Source organism: Hyla sarda, chromosome 9 (assembly GCF_029499605.1).
Source record: "Hyla sarda isolate aHylSar1 chromosome 9, aHylSar1.hap1, whole genome shotgun sequence".
Taxonomy (NCBI): Eukaryota; Metazoa; Chordata; class Amphibia; order Anura; family Hylidae; genus Hyla; species Hyla sarda.
Genome location: NC_079197.1, coordinates 5,758,445 through 5,778,951, shown reverse-complemented (window position 1 = coordinate 5,778,951; position 20,507 = coordinate 5,758,445). Strand labels below are relative to the sequence as shown.

At 43.3% G+C, this 20,507-nt stretch overlaps 1 protein-coding gene across 4 annotated transcripts in view; it reads right to left on the bottom strand.

Moving 5' to 3' along the window:
- Nucleotides 1-20,507, bottom strand: part of MAMDC4 (MAM domain containing 4) — a 44,497-nt gene that overhangs the window by 16,198 nt on the left and 7,792 nt on the right. For all 4 annotated transcript variants that reach the window (XM_056538181.1, XM_056538182.1, XM_056538179.1 and 1 more), the window contains 15 exons: nucleotides 20,320-20,415; nucleotides 19,431-19,604; nucleotides 18,704-18,829; nucleotides 18,471-18,613; nucleotides 18,309-18,393; nucleotides 13,086-13,205; nucleotides 12,820-12,936; nucleotides 11,642-11,724; nucleotides 9,451-9,612; nucleotides 8,587-8,671; nucleotides 5,864-5,950; nucleotides 5,626-5,706; nucleotides 5,382-5,513; nucleotides 4,140-4,270; nucleotides 336-441 (listed from right to left, as the gene is read on the bottom strand). In XM_056538181.1, the coding sequence (XP_056394156.1) occupies nucleotides 336-441; nucleotides 4,140-4,270; nucleotides 5,382-5,513; nucleotides 5,626-5,706; nucleotides 5,864-5,950; nucleotides 8,587-8,671; nucleotides 9,451-9,612; nucleotides 11,642-11,724; nucleotides 12,820-12,936; nucleotides 13,086-13,205; nucleotides 18,309-18,393; nucleotides 18,471-18,613; nucleotides 18,704-18,829; nucleotides 19,431-19,479 (1,507 nt within the window). In that variant the 5' untranslated portion in view covers nucleotides 19,480-19,604; nucleotides 20,320-20,415. The remainder of the gene's footprint in view (nucleotides 1-335; nucleotides 442-4,139; nucleotides 4,271-5,381; nucleotides 5,514-5,625; nucleotides 5,707-5,863; nucleotides 5,951-8,586; nucleotides 8,672-9,450; nucleotides 9,613-11,641; nucleotides 11,725-12,819; nucleotides 12,937-13,085; nucleotides 13,206-18,308; nucleotides 18,394-18,470; nucleotides 18,614-18,703; nucleotides 18,830-19,430; nucleotides 19,605-20,319; nucleotides 20,416-20,507) is intronic.

Genomic DNA, 20,507 nt, shown 5'->3' with positions numbered 1-20,507 from the left:
CAAGTATGCCTTCCGCTGTTGTAAAACTACAACTCCCAGCATGCCTGGACAGCCAGTGTGCCTTCAGCTGTTGCAACACTAAAACTCCCAGGATGCCTGGACGGCCAATGGCATGATGGAAATTATGGTTTTGCAAAAGCTAGAGGAACCCTGGTTGGGAAAGACTGTCTTAGACACATGCACGCTAGGTTTATCTGGGCAACAAAGACATCCAGCAATTTTCTGATAATAGCTGGACGGGCCCCTGAGCATAATGGCCGTGGCCCTCAGTGTTTCTATTGCTGGCCATGCCAATCTGAACACAAGCAGAAGTTTTGTGTGTTCACTTTTGTTACCTGTACTAACGGCCAATTTGTTCCCACAGTCGAGGAATTGTATCCGATTCACTGCGGCGCTCCAATTCTGCGAAGGTCCGGGGTCCACCGCTCCGGCCAGCACCAACTAAAAACAGGAACAAAATCAGATGCTCACTACTGCCCTCTAGAGATGGTAAGCGCTATATCATCCAGTACGGACAGACGGGTCACATATAGTCAAAATATCCCAGGATCCATCAGGGACTCTTTACACTAGTGTTTCACAACCAGTGTGCCTCCAGCTGTTGCAAAACTACAACTCCCAGCATGCCCGGACAGCCAAAGGCTGTCCTGGGATGCTGGGAGTTGTAGTTTTGCAACAGCTGAAGGCACCCTGGTTAGGGAAACATTGCAAATGTTTGTTTTCCAACTATCCAGATCCCCTTCCCTCCTCTTAGTATACATGCACGCTCAATTGTCGAGTCAATCGAGCGTCCATGTGCTTTGTATGAGAAGAAGGGCAAAAGTTGCTGGCGGACTCATCTGAGAAGAAAGGAATCGGTCAGGCTGGAAATCCAAAATGGCAGCACCCTCTCCTCCCTGACATCAGGATAAAGTTGGGAGGCCTCTATAAACATTACATGGTTGACCGGTTCTGCCGAAATCATTGGGTTTGGCTGACTTTAAAGGGTTAATCCAGCTTTTGAAGGGGTACTCCACTGGAAAACATTTTCTTTTAAATCAACTGGTGCCAGAAAGGTAAACAGATTTGAAAATGACTTCGATTAAAAAAAATCCCAATCCTTCCAGTACTTATCAGCTGCTGTATTGCTCCACGGGAAGTTATTTTATTATTGAATTTCCTTTTTGTCACGACCACAGTGCTCTTTGCTGACACCTCTGTCTATTTTAGTAACTGTCCGGAGCAGGAGAGGTTTGCTATGGGTATTTGCTCCTGCTCTGTACAGTTCATAAAATGGACAGAGGTGTCAGCAGAGAGCACTGTGGTCAGCCAGAATGGAAATTCAAAAAGAAAATAACTTCCTGTGTATTATACAGCAGCTGATAAGTACTGGAAGGATTGGGATTTGTTTTATAGAAGTAATTTACAAATCTGTTTAACTTTCTGGCACCAGTTGATTTAAAAGAAAATGTTTTCCAGTGGAGTACCCCTTTAAAAATTCTAGTCACAGGATAGGGAATAAGTATCTGATTGGTGGGGGGTCTGACCACTAGCATCCCTGTGATCTCCAGAATGGCGCCCGAGTCTTCCCACTAATCGCTCCAGCCGCCATGTTGAAAGACAAACTGGCAATGAGAGCCTGATGAGCCAATCACTGTCACCACTGTGGATGGTTACTGACCGTCACTGCCGCATTGAGTACGTCTTGGAATATAGGGGCCAGAGCTGTACGCCCTGCGCCCGCTCATATGGGGTCGGTCCCGGCGGCTAATGGTAGCCAGGGCCGGAGCTAATACCGGACATCATTGATCACGGTTATGTCTCGTATTAGCCCTTTAGACGCGGTGATCAAAGTTGATCGAAGCATCTAAAATGTAAAAAAAAAACATTCCCGGCAGCTCAGTCGTGCTGATCGGGACCACCGCAATGTCCAGATCAGCTTGGACGCTCGAGGAGGGTCCCTTACCTGCCTCCTTGCCGGTTCGGCGATTGATTGCTCCAAGCCTGAGATCCAGGCAAGAGCAATCGACCGCCGATAATACTGATCAATGCAATGCTATAGCATAGCATTGATCAGTGTCTACAATAAATGTACTGCATGTTATAGTCTCCTATGGGGGCTATAAGATTGCAAAAATAAAGTGTAAAAAAACATAGTTAATAAAGATGATTTAACCCTTTCCTTAATAAGTTTGAATCATCCCCCTTTTCTCATGAAAAAATAAATAAAAAATATGTAAATAAAAATAAATATAAACATATGTGGTATCACTACGTGTGTAAATGCCCAAACTATAAAAAAAAACAAGAAGATTTTTTTACCGTAAAATCTCTTTCTCGAAGGATCCATTGGGGGACACAGACAGTGGGTGTATCTTGCTGTCTCTAGGAGGTGACACTATGGCAACAAAAACAGTTGGCTCCTCCCAGCAGGATATACCCGCCTTCAGGCTCTGAGCTAGTCAGTTTAAGTTCCAGAGCAATAGGAGGAGACCAATAGGTCAAGGAAAAACCCAAAACTGTCCGAGAACCAGAAGAAAAAAACAGAACTGAACACACCCTCGGACAGAGAACCAAAGGAAAAACCCAAAAATGGGCGGGAGCTGTGTCCCCCAATGGATCCTTTGAGAGAGATTTTACGGTAAGTGTTAAAAAATCTCCTTTTCTCTATCGGCTCCTTTGGGGGACACAGACAGTGGGACATACCAAAGCCGTCCCTTCGGTGGGCAGATAAGTAATCAGGCAGACGGCTGATCCACTGCCACCTGCAACACCTTACGCCCCAGGGTAGCATCAGCCGATGCGAAAGTATGAACCCGGTAAAACCTTGTAAAAAGTGTGCAAAGACGACCAGGTAGCCATCCAGATAGGGTATCACCAAGATACCCCTCGTCCGCAACAGGCCCATCACCGGCGCAAGGACCTTGGTAAAGACCCGAGGAGCCGTGGCTAGACCGAAGGGGAGGCAGTGCAGTCGCCTTATTGATCCGGGAAACTGGTGGATCCACTGAGGGAGGAGAAACCACCTTAGTGACAAAACAAAACAGGGGGTCTCCAGCTGTTGCGAGTCCGTACCTATGGAGAAAAGGGGAAGTACTTACCTAAGTCAGAAGAACTTACCTAATGGAGTCTTCAGTGAAGTCTTCAGTCAGCTTTAGTTACCTGCGTCACGCCTGGCTGCTACGTGCGAGCGAGGCGAGCAGGGAAATAGGGGGACCCGGACCCGTGAGGTACCACCCAAGTGCTGACCATTGGCGAGGGGGGGGGGGGGTTAACAGCGCATATACACAATGTCTGTGCCCCCTCACTCGCAATGGGGAAACGGGGAACCGGAGTCCCTGAGTCCCCACCTGAAAACAGAAAAGAAAAGGAATAAAAAACGAACACGTCCCTAACTAGGAAAACAAAAAATCAGAAGACCTGGACTGGAGAAAACCAGACCCGTCCACCTCCTTCAGACACTAAGCTTAAACTGACTAGCTCAGAGCCTGAAGGCGGGTGTATCCTGCTGGGAGGAGCCGACTTTTTTTATCACCATAGTGTCACCTAGAGACAGCAAGTCTGTCCCCCCAATGGAGCCGATAGAGAAATATATTGTTAATTGAATCGCATGGTCAATGGCGTACACGTAAAAAAAAATTCCAAATTCAAAAATTTGCCTCATACATCCCCATAAACGAAAAAATTTTAAAGTTATAGGGGTCAGAAGGACATTTTTCTACATTTTCATTTTCCTGCATGTAGTTATGATTTTTTCCAGAAGTAAAACAAAATCAAACCTATATAAGTAGGGGATCATTTTAATCGTATGGACCTACAGAATAAAGATAATGGAAACCCCCAATATAAACGGAAGACCCCAAAAGTTACAAAATAGTTTTTTTCAATTTTGTCGCACAATTATCTTTTTTTGTTTTGCCGTAGATTTTTGGGTAAAATGACTGATGATACAAATTAGAATTGGTGACGCAAAAAAAAAGCCATCATATGGATCTGTAGGTGCAAAACTGAAAGGATTATTATTTTTAAAAGGTGAGCAGGAAAAAGGGGTTAAAGGGCAGCTCTACTTCACCTGCTTCCATCCACAGGTACATTATAACCCATTTAATGCCGCGGGTATAATCTGCAATGTGGTAATAAAGAAGCTTCTCATCCGGTACCTGGAAATCTTGCGGTCTCTCCCCCAGAGTGATCAGGACGGATTTCCACGTGTCGTTCCTCTCGCCGCGGCTCTGCCAGACATGTGAGTGCGTATCGAGCTGTGGATCCCACACGTATAGAGAGAGGAAACCTAGAACAGGAGATCAGGACTCTTAGGATGGACATTGGACATTTTGTGTGCATTAAAGGAGTGCTCCAATCTGACAAAGTTATCCTCTATTCAAAGTGGGGTTAAACTGCTGGGGTGGTTTGCGCATGCGCAGGTGAAGTGGCGGGTCGTCTATGCGCACGCCTGCTCCATTCATTCTCTCTTGGAGCCACCAAACGCTGCACTTGGCTGTTTCCAGACGCTCCCATAAAGAATGAATGAAGCGGCAGAACACATGCACGACCGTCCCCTCCACCTGCACGACCGTCCCCTCCACCTGCGCGCATGCATGTCAATCCCCTCCACCTCTCCCCTCCACCTGCACGGCCGTCCCCTCCACCTCTGCACATGTACGACCGTCCACTCCACCTGCACGCATGCACGACTGTCCCCTCCACCTGCGCATGCACGATCGTTCCCTCCACCTGCGCATGCATGACCCGCCACTCCACCTGTGCATGCATGACCTGCCACTCCACCTGCGCATGCACGACCAGCCACTCCACCTGCGCATGCACGACCCGCCACTCCACCTGCGCATGCACTACCCACCACTCCACCTGCACATGCACTACCCGCCACTCCACCTGCGCATGCACTACCCACCACTCCACCTGCGCATGCACTACCCACCACTCCACCTGCACATGCACTACCCGCCACTCCACCTGCGCATGCACTACCCGCCACTCCACAAGCGCATGCCCTACCTGCCACTCCAAAGAAGACTTGCGTCCTAGTTATTGAGATTGCAGCCTCCAGCGGTCAGAACTTTTGATTGTTATCGCCCTATTTCAGTGTTTCGCAACCAGGGAACCTCCAGCTGTTGTAAACAGAGGCACCCTGGTTGGAAAACACTGCCCTATCCTGTGGATAGTGAATAACAGGATCAAAGAAAATAGACAACCGCTGCTCCACTGACACAGAGGACACGGGACCCTAATTTCTGTGATGAGTGGGGGTCCCAGCAGGTGAGTCATAAGTGTTTAACCCCTTTATAGCCAGTATCGGACTGCAGTATCTGTGATGAGCACTACATTTTCACATTGACAGGGCTTATCCTGTCCAAATTGCACCAGCAACAATGACTTACCTGCGGGGCCTGTATGAAGGTAATACGTCATTTTGAGGACACAAGAGGGTCCGGTTGGGCACAGGAGGGGGCTGCGAGTATGGGCTTCAGTCTTTACATTCCCTTCTGCTTTCAGCACAGTCAGGTAGGAGGCTGCAATGTGAATGAATAAAAAGAAATAAAACGGGCACAGGTCTTAAATACTACGCAGCAAAAGAAAAGACACATACGCAGGAGGCATCGGAACCAGTTATGGGGGTCTTACCTTGAGTAGATTGCCCCCACTTAGAAGCCCCAATACTAATATCCGTCCATCCTTCATTACTGCTCTCAAAGTCATATAATTCTGTAAATAATAAGTTATCTATAAACAGAGGAGATGGCTAAGAAGCTTCACGTCATCATCGCTAGCAGGGCTGAGAGTGATCACCATGCGTCAGGCCCTGTACTATGTATTCCCTATAAGCTAAAGTAAGATTGTGCTGTATCTAAGCCAGTCCTACCAGGTGCGTCCTGACAAGCTTCTCTCTCGCTTTTCCTCATCACGTCATCCTGTTGGGGTGAGGATATGCTCCATCCCGAAGATCCACCTGCAAAATAGAATGATTCCATTACTGGGAGCTGCTCAATACAAGCAAAACTACAACTCCCAGCATGCCCGGACAGCCTTCGGCCATTACAGGAGGGAGATTGCCAATGGTATCTGCTTAATACAAGCAAAACTACAACTCCCAGTATGCCCATGCTGGAAGTTGTAGTTTTGCAACAGCTGGAGGGCTGCAGGTTGAACACCCTTGACATCGAGCTTCAGCATAAGGCCAACGGCTGTCCAGACATGCTGGGATTTGTAGTTTTGTAACAGCTGGAGTCACACTGGTGTTGAAACACTGGGTTAGAGGGTTCGTGGTTTTGAAGTTAAAGGAGAACTCCGGTGGGGGAAAAAAAAATTCAAATCAACTGGCTCCAGAAAATTAAACAGATTTGTAAATTACTTCTCTTTAAAAATATCAACCCTTCCAGTACTTATCAGCTGCTTAAACTAAAGATATACTAGAGAGAAATTTGTGATTTTTTTTTCCAGTCTGACCACAGTGCTCTCTGCTGACACCTCTGTCCGTGTCAGGAACTCCAGAGCTGGAGAGGTATTGCTTCTAATCTGGACAGTGCCTGACACGGACAGAGGTGTCAGCAGAGAGCACAGTTGTCAGACTGGAATAAACTTCACAAATGTCTCTGTATTATACAGCAGCTGATAAGTACTGGAATGCTTCAGAATTTTTAATAGAAGTAATGTACAAATCTGTTTAACTTTCTGGCACCAGTTGATTTGAAAACATTTGTTTTGCACTTGTTTCCACCGGAGTTCCCCGTTAATTAGTTTAATTCATGATGGATGTGCCCTAGTGTGTGTCCAGATAAACCCTAAATATTAACTTCACCCTACAGGGAGAGTAGCCGGGATTAGAAGGGGTTATAGGGAAGGCACAGGGGACAGGTTATTCGTACTTTAGGCATCGGATTCCCTTTTGTTTTACAGTCTTTGATGTTGTGATCAGACACTTATCCCCTATCAGGTACATTATGTTTTATAGTAGTGGAGTACCCCTCCAAAGATATATATATATTATATGGGACTGCACAGGGTCTGGATATTTAGGGTCAATCCTGTCCAGTGTAAGGCTGGGTTCACACCACCTATGAGGTATCCTGTCCAGTGTAAGGCTGGGTTCACACCACCTATGGGGTATCCTGACCAGTGTAAGGCTGGGTTCACACCACCTATGGGGTATCCTGTCCAGTGTAAGGCTGGGTTCACACCACCTATGGGGTATCCTGACCAGTGTAAGGCTGGGTTCACACCACCTATGGGGTATCCTGTCCAGTGTAAGGCTGGGTTCACACCACCTATGGGGTATCCTGTCCAGTGTAAGGCTGGGTTCACACCACCTATGGGGTATCCTGTCCAGTGTAAGGCTGGGTTCACACCACCTATGGGGTATCCTGTCCAGTGTAAGGCTGGGTTCACACCTATGGGGTATCCTGTCCAGTGTAAGGCTGGGTTCACACCACCTATGGGGTATCCTGTCCAGTGTAAGGCTGGGTTCACACCTATGGGGATCCTGTCCATTGTAAGGCTGGGTTCACACCTATGGGGTATCCTGTCCAGTGTAAGGCTGGGTTCACACCACCTATGGGGATCCTGTCCATTGTAAGGCTGGGTTTACACCTATGGGGTATCCTGTCCAGTGTAAGGCTGTGTTCACACCACCTTTGGGGTATCCTGTCCAGTGTAAGGCTGGGTTCACACCACCTATGGGGTATCCTGACCAGTGTAAGGCTGGGTTCACACCACCTATGGGGTATCCTGTCCAGTGTAAGGCTGGGTTCACACCTATGGGGTATCCTGTCCAGTGTAAGGCTGGGTTCACACCACCTATGGGGTATCCTGTCCAGTGTAAGGCTGGGTTCACACCACCTATGGGGATCCTGTCCAGTGTAAGGCTGGGTTCACACCACCTATGGGGTATCCTGTCCAGTGTAAGGCTGGGTTCACACCTATGAGGTATCCAGTCCAGTGTAAGGCTGGGTTCACACCACCTATGGGGTATCCTGTCCAGTGTAAGGCTGGGTTCACACCTATGAGGTATCCAGTCCAGTGTAAGGCTGGGTTCACACCACCTATGGGTATCCTGTCCAGTGTAAGGCTGGGTTCACACCACCTATGGGGTATCCTGTCCAGTGTAAGGCTGGGTTCACACCTATGAGGTATCCTGTCCAGTGTAAGGCTGGGTTCACACCACCTATGAGGTACTCCGCTGCTTAGCGTTTGGAACAAACTGTTCCGAACACTGGAGCCAGAAGCTTGTGACGTCATAGCCCCGCCCCATCATGATGTCGTCACGCCCCCTCCCATAGACTTGCATTGAGGGGGCGAGGATATGACATCACACGCTTCCGGTTCCAGCGTTTGGAACAGTTTGTTCCAAACGCTGAGCAGCGGAGTACCCCTTTAATATTTATATTACAGACTGTGAACCCTCCTCATGAACTGTCAGCAGCCAAAGGGACGATAAATAGGGGTCAATGCGCTATGACCTCACGAGCTCCCGGCGCCGGCTCCAGCGTTCTGAACAGTTTGCTCCAAACGCTGAGCAGCGGAGTACCCCTTTAAGGTTTGAAGTGACGTGAATATGAAAAGCTCAAAAAAAATAAAACCAGAACTTACTCTGCACTTCACATCCAGGAGAAAGAATCAAATCATCAACTGCGACAATCCCCTCCACGCCGCCATTGGAGCCTTCAAGGAAGATCTGGGAAGCAAAGAAAAACGTCTGTATAAATGGTTGACCGTGGGTGGGGGCTTCATAGCTTTCAAGCAAAAACCTGTCCATAGGTTGTGTCTGGTATTGCAGTTCAACTCCATTCATGTAAATAGGACTGAGTTGCAGTACCACACACGACCTGTAGACAGGATTGGTGCTGTTTTTGCAAGAAAGAAGCAGTGTTTAATCCTGGATAACCCCTTTAAAGGGGTACTCCGGTGCTTAGACATCTTATCCCCTATCCAAAGGATAGGGGATAAGATGCCTGATCACAGGGGTCCCGCCGCTTGCACGCCGCACCCCATTAAAATCAGTCCCCGGAGAATGTTCGCTCCGGGTCTGATTACCGTCGATCACGGGGACGGAGCGTTGTGATGTCACGGCTCCGCCCCTCAATGCAAACCTATGGGAGGGGGCGTGACAGCAGCGGGACCTCCGCGATCAGGCATCTTATCCCCTATCCTTTTGATAGGGGATAAGATGTCTAAGCGCCGGAGTACCCCTTTAAAAGGGTACTCCGCTGCTCAGTGTTTGGAACAAAATGTTCCGAACACTTAGAGCCGATGTCGGGAGCTCGTGACATCATAGCCCCGCCCCTCATTACATCATGTACTGCCCCCCTCAATGCAAGTCTATGGAAGGGGGTGTGACAGCCGCCACGCCCCCTCCCATAGACTTGCATTGAGGGGGCGGGGCTATGAGGTCACGGGCTCCTGCGTTCGGAACAGTTTGATCCAAACGCTGAGCACTGCAAAAAAACACCTCACCTGGAAGGAACTGGCGGAGTGAGAGAAGGAGACTCTTTCCCGAATCCACAAGGGGCCCCTCTGTCCTTGCAGCTTTAACACAACTTGGTCTTTCTGTGCAGCCCGATAACCTACGGACAGCGATGCGGTGCTGGAGCCGTCCATGTAATAGTAGAGCACCAGCTGTGGGAATGAAGCCAGAATTGGGAATGAAAGTTCGGTGCCAACTTTCTGATAGTCAGCAGAAAACACTGTGGTCAGATAGAAAAGAAATTCAAAAAGAAAAGAACTTCCTCTGTAGCATACAGCAGCTGATAAGTACTGGAAGGATTAAGATTTTTTAACAGAAGTAATATAAATCTGTTTAACTTTCTCGTACCAGTTGATTTAAAAAAAAAAAAAAAGTTTTCCACCGGAGTACCCCTTTAATGCAGTAATTTAAATAAATAGACATCACATACGTGGGGTCCTAGTGCATTGACCCCTATTTATCGTCCCTTTAACTGCTGACAGTTCATGAGGAAGGTTCACAGTCTGTAATATAAACTATTCCGAACGCTGGAGTCGGGAGCTCGTGATGTCACAGCCCCGCCCCCTCAATGCAAGTCTATGGGAGGGGGCGTGACGTCTGCCACGCCCCCTCCCATAGACTTGCATTGAGGGGGCGGGGCTATTATGTCACAAGCTCCTGGCGCCGGCTCCAGCGTTCGGAACAGTTTGATCCAAACACTGATCAGCGGAGTACCCCTTTAAAGGGGTACTTCAGGACTTTTTTTTATCTTCAGCCTTTGACTCCCTGATGCCAAGTTAGAATACTGTGTATTTTGCTTCTATTACCTCCAGGTGGCGCTTTGCCCCAATGTCATGCACAGGACTCACCCCTAGAAGTGCTGAAGTCTTTTTATTTCACGGTTGTCTCTGACCTTTTTTCAGCATTCTATGAGGTTGGAGACAATATGTCATTAGTCACATGGTCTCCAGGGGGTGTGGCTATGCTGCAGTGGGTGGGTGGATAACAAGGTGGAGGGATTTATTGAAGGATTTATTGAAGTAATGGCATCCGCCAACCCATTGCAACATAGCCACGCCCCCTGGAGACCATGTGACTGGAGACAATGTGTCATAAGTCACATGGTCTCCAGGGGGTGTGGCTATACAGCAGTGGGTGGGTGGATGCCATTACTTCAGTAAATCCCTTCCACCCTCCCACTAAAGCATAGCTACACCCCCGGAGATCATGTGACTTATACAGCTGGAAACAATATGTCATAAGTCACATGGTGTCCAGGGGCGTGGCTATCATGCAGATCGGATTACTTCAGTTAATCACTTCCACCCTGCTATCCACCCACTCCTTGCAACATAGCTACGCCCCCTGGAGACCATGTGACTTATGTGACTGGAGACAATGTCATAAGTCACATGTCTCCAGGGGGCGTGGTTATCCAGCAGTGGGTGGATGGATACTATTACTTCAGTAAATCACTTCCACCCTGCTATCCACCCACTGCAGCATAGCCACACCCTTCGGAGACCATTTCACTTATGCGGCTGGAGACAATGTGTCATAAGTCACATGGTCTCCAGGAGGCGTGGCTATGCTGCAGCGGGTGGGCGGATAGCATAACTTCAATAAATCCCTTTCACCCTGCTATTCCCCACCCACTGCAGCATGGTCAAACCCTCCCAGAGGACCATGTGACTTCTGACATATTGTGTCTGGCTCCATGGAATGCTGGGAAAGGTCAGAGACAATAGTAAAATAAAAAGACTTGCACTATAGAACTGCCAGGTCCTGTGCATGAAAACAGAGATAATAGAAGCAGATTACACGGTACTAGAACTTGGCATCATGGGCTCAAAGGTATTGAAAGAGCTTTATTTATCATTCACTCGTCATTACAATAAATCACACAAAGCATGACAGTACAATTTACAGCACAGGTTCCCTAAGCTATACACCGTACCACATGCTAAGCCAACATTCCGCTCCATCACTCGATATCAAAGAAACACAGTCAAAAAACAACAGATTACAGTCTGTGATCAGGGAGGGGCTTGGGATCAATAGGGTAGGGGTGAGGGGGGATCACAGGGTCAAACTACAGGGCAAACGTATGGGGAGGTAGGGGAAGCAGAGGGGCGTTAATCCTCCATCATGGGCTCTAAGGATAAAGAAGAAAACTCCTGGAGTGCCCCTTTAATAACATACGTGGCACGACAGCGTGTCGTTGGTCTTCAGCATGGGGCTCGTCAGATATTGTGTGCCGTTCTGCGGGAGTCGCAAGAAATACCCTGAAATAAAGATTTAAAAAAAACATAATAAATCTGAGAAAATGTGGAGCTATTAACAAATAGAAGGTCCACTCCCTAAATAACATATGGCAGTGGTCTCCAAAGTGTGGGCCTTCAGATATTGCAAAACTACAACTCCCAGCATGCCCGGACAGCCAACGGCTGTCATGAAAACTTAGGGTGCATTCACGCCACGTTTTTACAATACAGTTCGGGTATCAGGTTTTTGATGAAAAACGGATTCCTCAAAACCTGACTAAACTGTATCGAAACGTGTGTACAAATTTCAACCAGTATACGGTTAAAAAAAAACGTATACGGTTTGAAAAATGATGTCCGGTTGCATCCGTTTCTTAAGAAAAAAAAAACTTATACGTTTTTAAATTTTCACTCCATTTTGAATAAAGTTTTACTTGTTTGATTGAAATTCCAAGAAAAAAAAAAAAACCTCTGCAAAGTCAAAAAACGTATGGTGCAAACTCGGATGGAACCTTACGCACATACGGATCTGTATAGTTCCCATTGACTCCCATGTAAAAAAATTCAAAAAAAAAAAAAAACGTATACGGTTTAATACGTTATTTTTCACCCGGACCAAAAAACGTGGTAGTTTACGGTTTTGGGTGCAGGTAAAAAAAAAAAAAAAACAGACAAAACCGTATAAGACGCCAAACAGACTAAACCGGATGATGCGGTTGACATACGGTTTACCATGTTCAATGTCAATGCATACGGTTTTCTATACGGTTCCGTACGTTTTTTTAACTTGAAACCGTATGCGGGAAGTGTATAGCAAAAATGTGGTGTGCGACCACCGAAAATTGCACAGAAAGGTGGTCTTCTCAAAGAAAATGGACACTATGCATAATGCAGTGTTTCCCAACCAAGGTGCCTCCAGCTGTTTCAAAACTACAACTCCCAGCATGCCCGGACAGCCTTTGGCTGTCCGGGCATGCTGGGAATTGTAGTTTTGCAACAGCTGGAGGCACCCTTGTTGGGAAACACTGTCATAATGTATAATGAAATTCATAGGGGGTGGTCATCTCCAGGAGGTGGTCTTTTTTGGGGGGGGGGGGGGTTTGCTGTATTGGTCACCTGATCGGCTGTTTTCGGTGTGGTCTCTCTCCGGCCTGGAATCATATCCGTTTACTTTTTCCCATGTATAATTCCATGCACATTGTTCCCTTTCAAAGTCGCAGGACTGGGACATATCTGAGAGGAGAAAATCAGGATTTATATACAGAACATGTGATGATCTGAACAAACATGGCTGAAAGTCTAGACACCCGACATCTATACGGCGGGGCCCCTCAATCAGCTGTGAGCAGCGGGGGCCCCCTTAATGGGCTGGAAGAACGTACCGCAGCCGACCTCATCCGAGCCGTCACCACAGTCATCAGAGCCGTCACACACAGCGTCCTGATCAACACAACTCCCACGAACACAACGCGTCTGATCAATACCGCACTGCGCCTGCAGACCTGGGGAGAGGTACAAGACAAGGACAAATGTGAACGGGAACCTAATACAGGCGACAGTTCAACTACATAGGGGTAATATAGTAAGCCATAGAGCAAAATGTAGTTATATTCTTGTATATAGGAGCAGTATTATGGTAGTTATATTCTTGTATATAGGAGCAGTATTATAGTAGTTATATTCTTGTATATAGGAGCAGTATTATAGTAGTTATATTCTTGTATATAGGAGGCAGTATTATAGTAGTTATATTCTTGTATATAGGAGCAGTATTATAGTACTTATATTCTTGTATATAGTGAGCAGTATTATAGTAGTTATATTCTTGTATATAGGGGCAGTATTATAGTAGTTATATTCTTGTATATAGGGGCAGTATTATAGTAGTTATATTCTTGTATATAGGGGCAGTATTATGGTAGTTATATTCTTGTATATAGGGGCAGTATTATAGTAGTTATATTCTTGTATATAGGGGCAGTATTATAGTAGTTATATTCTTGTATATAGGAGCAGTATTATAGTAGTTATATTCTTGTACTGTATATAGGAGCAGTATTATAATAGTTATATTCTTGTATATAGGAGGCAGTATTATAGTAGTTATATTCTTGTATATAGGAGCAGTATTATAGTAGTTATATTCTTGTATATAGGAACAGTATTATAGTAGTTATATTCTTGTATATAGGAGCAGTATTATAGTAGTTATATTCTTGTATATAGGAGCAGTATTATAGTAGTTATATTCTTGTACTGTATATAGGAGCAGTATTATAATAGTTAAATTCTTGTATATAGGAGGAGTATTATAGTAGTTATATTCTTGTATATAGGAGGCAGTATTATAGTAGTTATATTCTTGTATATAGGAGCAGTATTATAGTAGCTATATTCTTGTATATAGGGGCAGTATTATAGTAGTTATATTCTTGTATATAGGAGCAGTATTATAGTAGTTATATTCTTGTATATAGGGGCAGTATTATAGTAGTTATATTCTTGTATATAGGGGCAGTATTATAGTAGTTATATTCTTGTATATAGGGGCAGTATTATAGTAGTTATATTCTTGTATATAGGGGCAGTATTATAGTAGTTATATTCTTGTATATAGGAGCAGTATTATAGTAGTTATATTCTTGTATATAGGAGCAGTATTATAGTAGTTATATTCTTGTATATAGGAGGCAGTATTATAGTAGTTATATTCTTGTATATAGGGGCAGTATTATAGTAGTTATATTCTTGTATATAGGAACAGTATTATAGTAGTTATATTCTTGTATATAGGAGCAGTATCATAGTAGTTATATTCTTGTATATAGGAGCAGTATTATAGTAGTTATATTCTTGTATATAGGAGCAGTATTATAGTAGTTATATTCTTGTATATAGGAGCAGTATTATAGTAGTTATATTCTTGTACATAGGAGCAGTATTATAGTAGTTATATTCTTGTATATAGGAGCAGTATTATAGTAGTTATATTCTTGTACATAGGAGCAGTATTATAGTAGTTATATTCTTGTATATAGGAGGCAGTATTATAGTAGTTATATTCTTGTATATAGGAGGCAGTATTATAGTAGTTATATTCTTGTATATAGGAGCAGTATTATAGTAGTTATATTCTTGTATATAGGAGCAGTATTATAGTAGTTATATTCTTGTAGATAGGAGCAGTATTATAGTAGTTATATTCCTGTATATAGGAGCAGTATTATAGTAGTTATATTCTTGTATATAGGAGCAGTATTATAGTAGTTATATTCTTGTATATAGGGGCAGTATTATAGTAGTTATATTCTTGTATATAGTAGTTATATTCTTGTATATAGGAGGAGTAGTATAGTAGTTATATTCTTGTATATAGGAACAGTATTATAGTAGTTATATTCTTGTATGTAGGAGCAGTATTATAGTAGTTATATTCTTGTATATAGGGGGCAGTATTATAGTAGTTATATTCTTGTATATAGGAAGCAGTATTATAGTAGTTATATTCTTGTATATAGGAGGCAGTATTATAGTAGTTATATTCTTGTATATAGGAGCAGTATTATAGTAGTTATATTCTTGCATATAGGGGCAGTATTATAGTAGTTATATTCTTGTATATAGGAGCAGTATTATTGTAGTTATATTCTTGTACATATGAGCAGTATTATAGTAGTTATATCAAAGTCCAAGGAAAAAAGGAAAAAGTGGCACCAAAGAGCAAATATCTCTGTTCAATAATGAAATCCTGAGGCAATACAATCAGGGCTATCCAGAAGATTTGAAGCACTGCCGTACCTGGGGGTGCAGGTGTAATATCAGATAACATCAGACATCGAGGAGAAGAAGGTAAAAAGACCGCACTCACCCACTGTACTTGCTGGTGGATTGCAGATTTATTCAGAATGCAAAAAACAATTCCATATGGTGGAGGACGTGGAGGGGGAAAAAAGCCAAACGGACTAGTTTCGCGCCAGCTGATGTAGCCCAGTCAGAGAAAGCGCCGGCTGGCGCGAAACTAGTCCGTTTGGCTTTTTTCCCCCTCCACGTCCTCCACCATATGGAATTGTTTTTTGCATTCTGAATAAATCTGCAATCCACCAGCAAGTACAGTGGGTGAGTGCGGTCTTTTCACTTTCTTCTCCTCGATGTCTTATAGTAGTTATATTCCTGTATAAAGGAGCAGTATTATAGTAGTTATATTCTTGTATATAGAAGCAGTATTATAGTAGTTATATTCTTGTATATAGGAGTAGTATTTTAGTAGTTATATTCTTGTATATAGGAGCAGTATTATAGTAGTTATATTCTTGTATATAGGAGCAGTATTATAGTAGTTATATTCTTGTATATAGGAGGCAGTATTATAGTAGTTATATTCTTGTATATAGGAGCAGTATTATAGTAGTTATATTCTTGTATATAGGAGCAGTATTATAGTAGTTATATTCTTGTATATAGGAGGCAGTATTATAGTAGTTATATTCTTGTATATAGAAGGCAGTATTATAGTAGTTATATTCCTGTATATAGGAGCAATATTATAGTAGTTATATTCCTGTATATAGGGGCAGTATTATAGTAGTTATATTCTTGTATATAGGAGGCAGTATTATAGTAGTTATATTCTTGTATATAGGAGCAGTATTATAGTAGTTATATTCTTGTATATAGGAGCAGTATTATAGTAGTTATATTCTTGTATATAGGAGCAGTATTATAGTAGATATATTCTTGTATATAGGAGCAGTATTATAGTAGTTATATTCTTGTATATAGGAGCAGTATTATAGTAGTTATATTCTTGTATATAGGGGCAGTATTATAGTAGTTATATTCTTGTATATAGGAGCAGTATTATAGTAGTTATATTCTTGCATATAGGGGCAGTATTATAGTAGTTATATTCTTGTATATAGGAAGCAGTATTATAGTAGTTATATTCTTGTATATAGGAGGCAGTATTATAGTAGTTATATTCTTGTATATAGGAGCAGTATTATAGTAGTTATATTCTTGCATATAGGGGCAGTATTATAGTAGTTATATTCTTGTATATAGGAGCAGTATTATTGTAGTTATATTCTTGTACATATGAGCAGTATTATAGTAGTTATATCAAAGTCCAAGGAAAAAAGGAAAAAGTGGCACCAAAGAGCAAATATCTCTGTTCAATAATGAAATCCTGAGGCAATACAATCAGGGCTATCCAGAAGATTTGAAGCACTGCCGTACCTGGGGGTGCAGGTGTAATATCAGATAACATCAGACATCGAGGAGAAGAAGGTAAAAAGACCGCACTCACCCACTGTACTCGCTGGTGGATTGCAGATTTATTCAGAATGCAAAAAACAATTCCATATGGTGGAGGACGTGGAGGGGGAAAAAAGCCAAACGGACTAGTTTCGCGCCAGCTGATGTAGCCCAGTCAGAGAAAGCGCCGGCTGGCGCGAAACTAGTCCGTTTGGCTTTTTTCCCCCTCCACGTCCTCCACCATATGGAATTGATTTTTGCATTCTGAATAAATCTGCAATCCACCAGCAAGTACAGTGGGTGAGTGCGGTCTTTTCACTTTCTTCTCCTCGATGTCTTATAGTAGTTATATTCCTGTATAAAGGAGCAGTATTATAGTAGTTATATTCTTGTATATAGAAGCAGTATTATAGTAGTTATATTCTTGTATATAGGAGTAGTATTTTAGTAGTTATATTCTTGTATATAGGAGCAGTATTATAGTAGTTATATTCTTGTACATAGGGGCAGTATTATAGTAGGTATATTCTTGTATATAGGAGGCAGTATTATAGTAGTTATATTTTGGACATAGGAAGCAGTATTATAGTAGTTATATTCTTGTATATAGGAGCAGTATTATAGTAGTTATATTCTTGTATATAGGAGGCAGTATTATAGTAGTTATATTCTTGTATATAGAAGGCAGTATTATAGTAGTTATATTCTTGTATATAGGAGCAGTATTATAGTAGTATTATTCTTGTATATAGGAGGCAGTATTATAGTAGTTATATTCTTGTATATAGAAGGCAGTATTATAGTAGTTATATTCCTGTATATAGGAGCAATATTATAGTAGTTATATTCCTGTATATAGGGGCAGTATTATAGTAGTTATATTCTTGTATATAGGAGGCAGTATTATAGTAGTTATATTCTTGTATATAGGAGCAGTATTATAGTAGTTATATTCTTGTATATAGGAGCAGTATTATAGTAGTTATATTCTTGTATATAGAAGGCAGTATTATAGTAGTTATATTCCTGTATATAGGAGCAATATTATAGTAGTTATATTCTTGTATATAGGAGGCAGTATTATAGTAATTATATTCTTGTATATAGGAGCAGTATTATAGTAGTTATATTCTTGTCTATAGGAGCAGTATTATAGTAGTTATATTCTTGTATATAGGAGCAGTATTATAGTAATTATATTCTTGTATATAGGAGGCAGTATTATAGTAATTATATTCTTGTATATAGGGGCAGTATTATAGTAGTTATATTCTTGTACATAAGGAGCTGAATATAGTGGCTTAAAAAAAATAATGCTGAGGGAGCACAATATAATTTTGGTAACACAATACCTTGAAGACCACAATGACGGAACTCCAAATCATCCACAGCAAAGTCTCCTTGGCTGAGAGCATCCCGGGAGGCAGTAACGATAATCTACAGAACACGCACATGTTAGCATACATCACATACATGACAGAGTTTGTCAGGGTTGATGTGGATAGAAGTTTAACCTGGAACTCCCCAGTGATCCTGCCGGTGAATAGGACCACTCGCCTCCATGACATGGCGCTGTTCTGCGTGCTCTCCCACAGGGTATACGTCTGGGTGCGGTCCGCTAGATGGACGGAGAGACTCCCATTCACCTGGGGAGAATCTAATAGGAGAACAGACATGTACATTGTATGTTTAGGACAAATTACTGTAAATAAAGCTAAATAATGTACGGTTAGTAAACCAAACCTACTCGAGGAATACATGTGGTAGTGAATGTGGATTTCACACGTAGCAGCAGCATCTCTAAGGACCGGTGACTGCAGTCGCGCAGATACAGCAGATTTGCCACTTCGACCTTCCGCCATCATGAACCAACCTGCAAGAAGAAACAGCCACCATATTTACTACACTATTAAAGGGGTACTCCGCCCCTAGACATCTTATTCCCTATCCAAAGGATAGGGGATAAGATGTCTGATTGAGGGGGATCCCCACGATCTCGACTGCGGCACCCCAGAGAGAACTCCGCTCCGTGCCTGATGACTGGTGATGGAGACTGGTGACTGGAGGCTCGTGACATCACGGCCACGCCCCCTCAATGCAAGTCAATGGGAGGGGGCGTGACACCGTCACGCCCCCTCCCATAGACTTGCATTGAGGGGGCGTAGCCGTGATGTCACGAGCGGGGCGCGGCTGTGACATCACGAGCCTCCAGCGTTGCACCCGACGCTCTAAACGAATGCTGGATGCAGCAGGGAGATCCTTGTAGAGAATAAGATGTCTAAGGGCAGAGTACCCCTTTAAAGTAACACGACCTAGTGGGCAGTAATACATGCCATCACTGATAACTAGGTAGATTTGTAAGTGGAGTTATTGGGCCCCTCTTGTTAGAGCTGTACTGGGGGCCATTTTAATTATCACTCAGCTTTTCCAAAACACAATTGCCTCTTAAAGACAGCCAAACAAAGTCAATTTACCCCATCGGTTCCCCAGTGTGTGATCGCCATGGGGCCGGGACTTCCACATTGGAGAGCTGCGCTGGTCTCGCACCCATCGGTAGTCAGAAGTGCTTACGTCTTGCCAACCACAGTCATCGCTTTCAAAGTCACAGCTGAAGGGTCTCCCCCAAACTGGAGAATCTCGATGATAACCTGGGAAGAAAGAGAGAAGTCTTGACATAGAGAATGACAATATTCACACCTCACTCATCCTTAAAGGGGTTATCCAGGGAAAAACTATTTTATATATATATATATATATATATATATATATATATATATATCTCAACTGGCTCCAGAAAGTTAAACAGATTTGTAAATAACTTCTATTAAAAAATATTAATCCTTCCAGTACTTATCAGCTGCTGAAGTTGAGTTGTTTTTTTCTGTCTAACTGCTCTGTGATGACACCTGTCTCGGGAGCTGTCCAGAGTAGAAGCAAATTCCCATAGCAAACCTCTTATGCTCCGGACAGTTCCTGAGACAGACAGAGATGTCAGCAGAGAGCACTGTTGTCAGACAGAAAATAACAACTCAACTTCAGTAGCTGATAACTATTGGAAGGATTAAGATTTTTTAATAGAAGTAAATTTACAAATCTGTTTAACTTTCTGAAGCCAGTTGATCTAAAAAATAAATAAATAAAAAAGTTTTTTCCTGGAATACCCCTTTACTTATAAAGGGGCCCAGGAAACTGCATGCGGCAACTTCCTGTGCCAAGAAAAGTGTCGCCACACATACTTAGGACACATGGAGCACTGCTCCCCTTCACTGACAGCAAGCAGAGGGACTAAAATAAATGTGGCCCTGCAGTGTGTGAGGCCCCTTACTATGTGCAGCGTATTTACGTGTCCCCCCTATTACTCACCACAGTCCCGCTCATCGGCGCAGTCCCAGCAGTCACATATAAAGTTACAGCGGTTCTCTCTGCGGTCGTCGCAGGAGGAAGAGGAGGACGGAACAACTGGGGAGACAAAAGGTGAAGATCAGTGAACATAAAGAGACCTGTCTGACCATGAATCTCCAAAGGATAAGCGGCAATAGAGGCGAATGCTT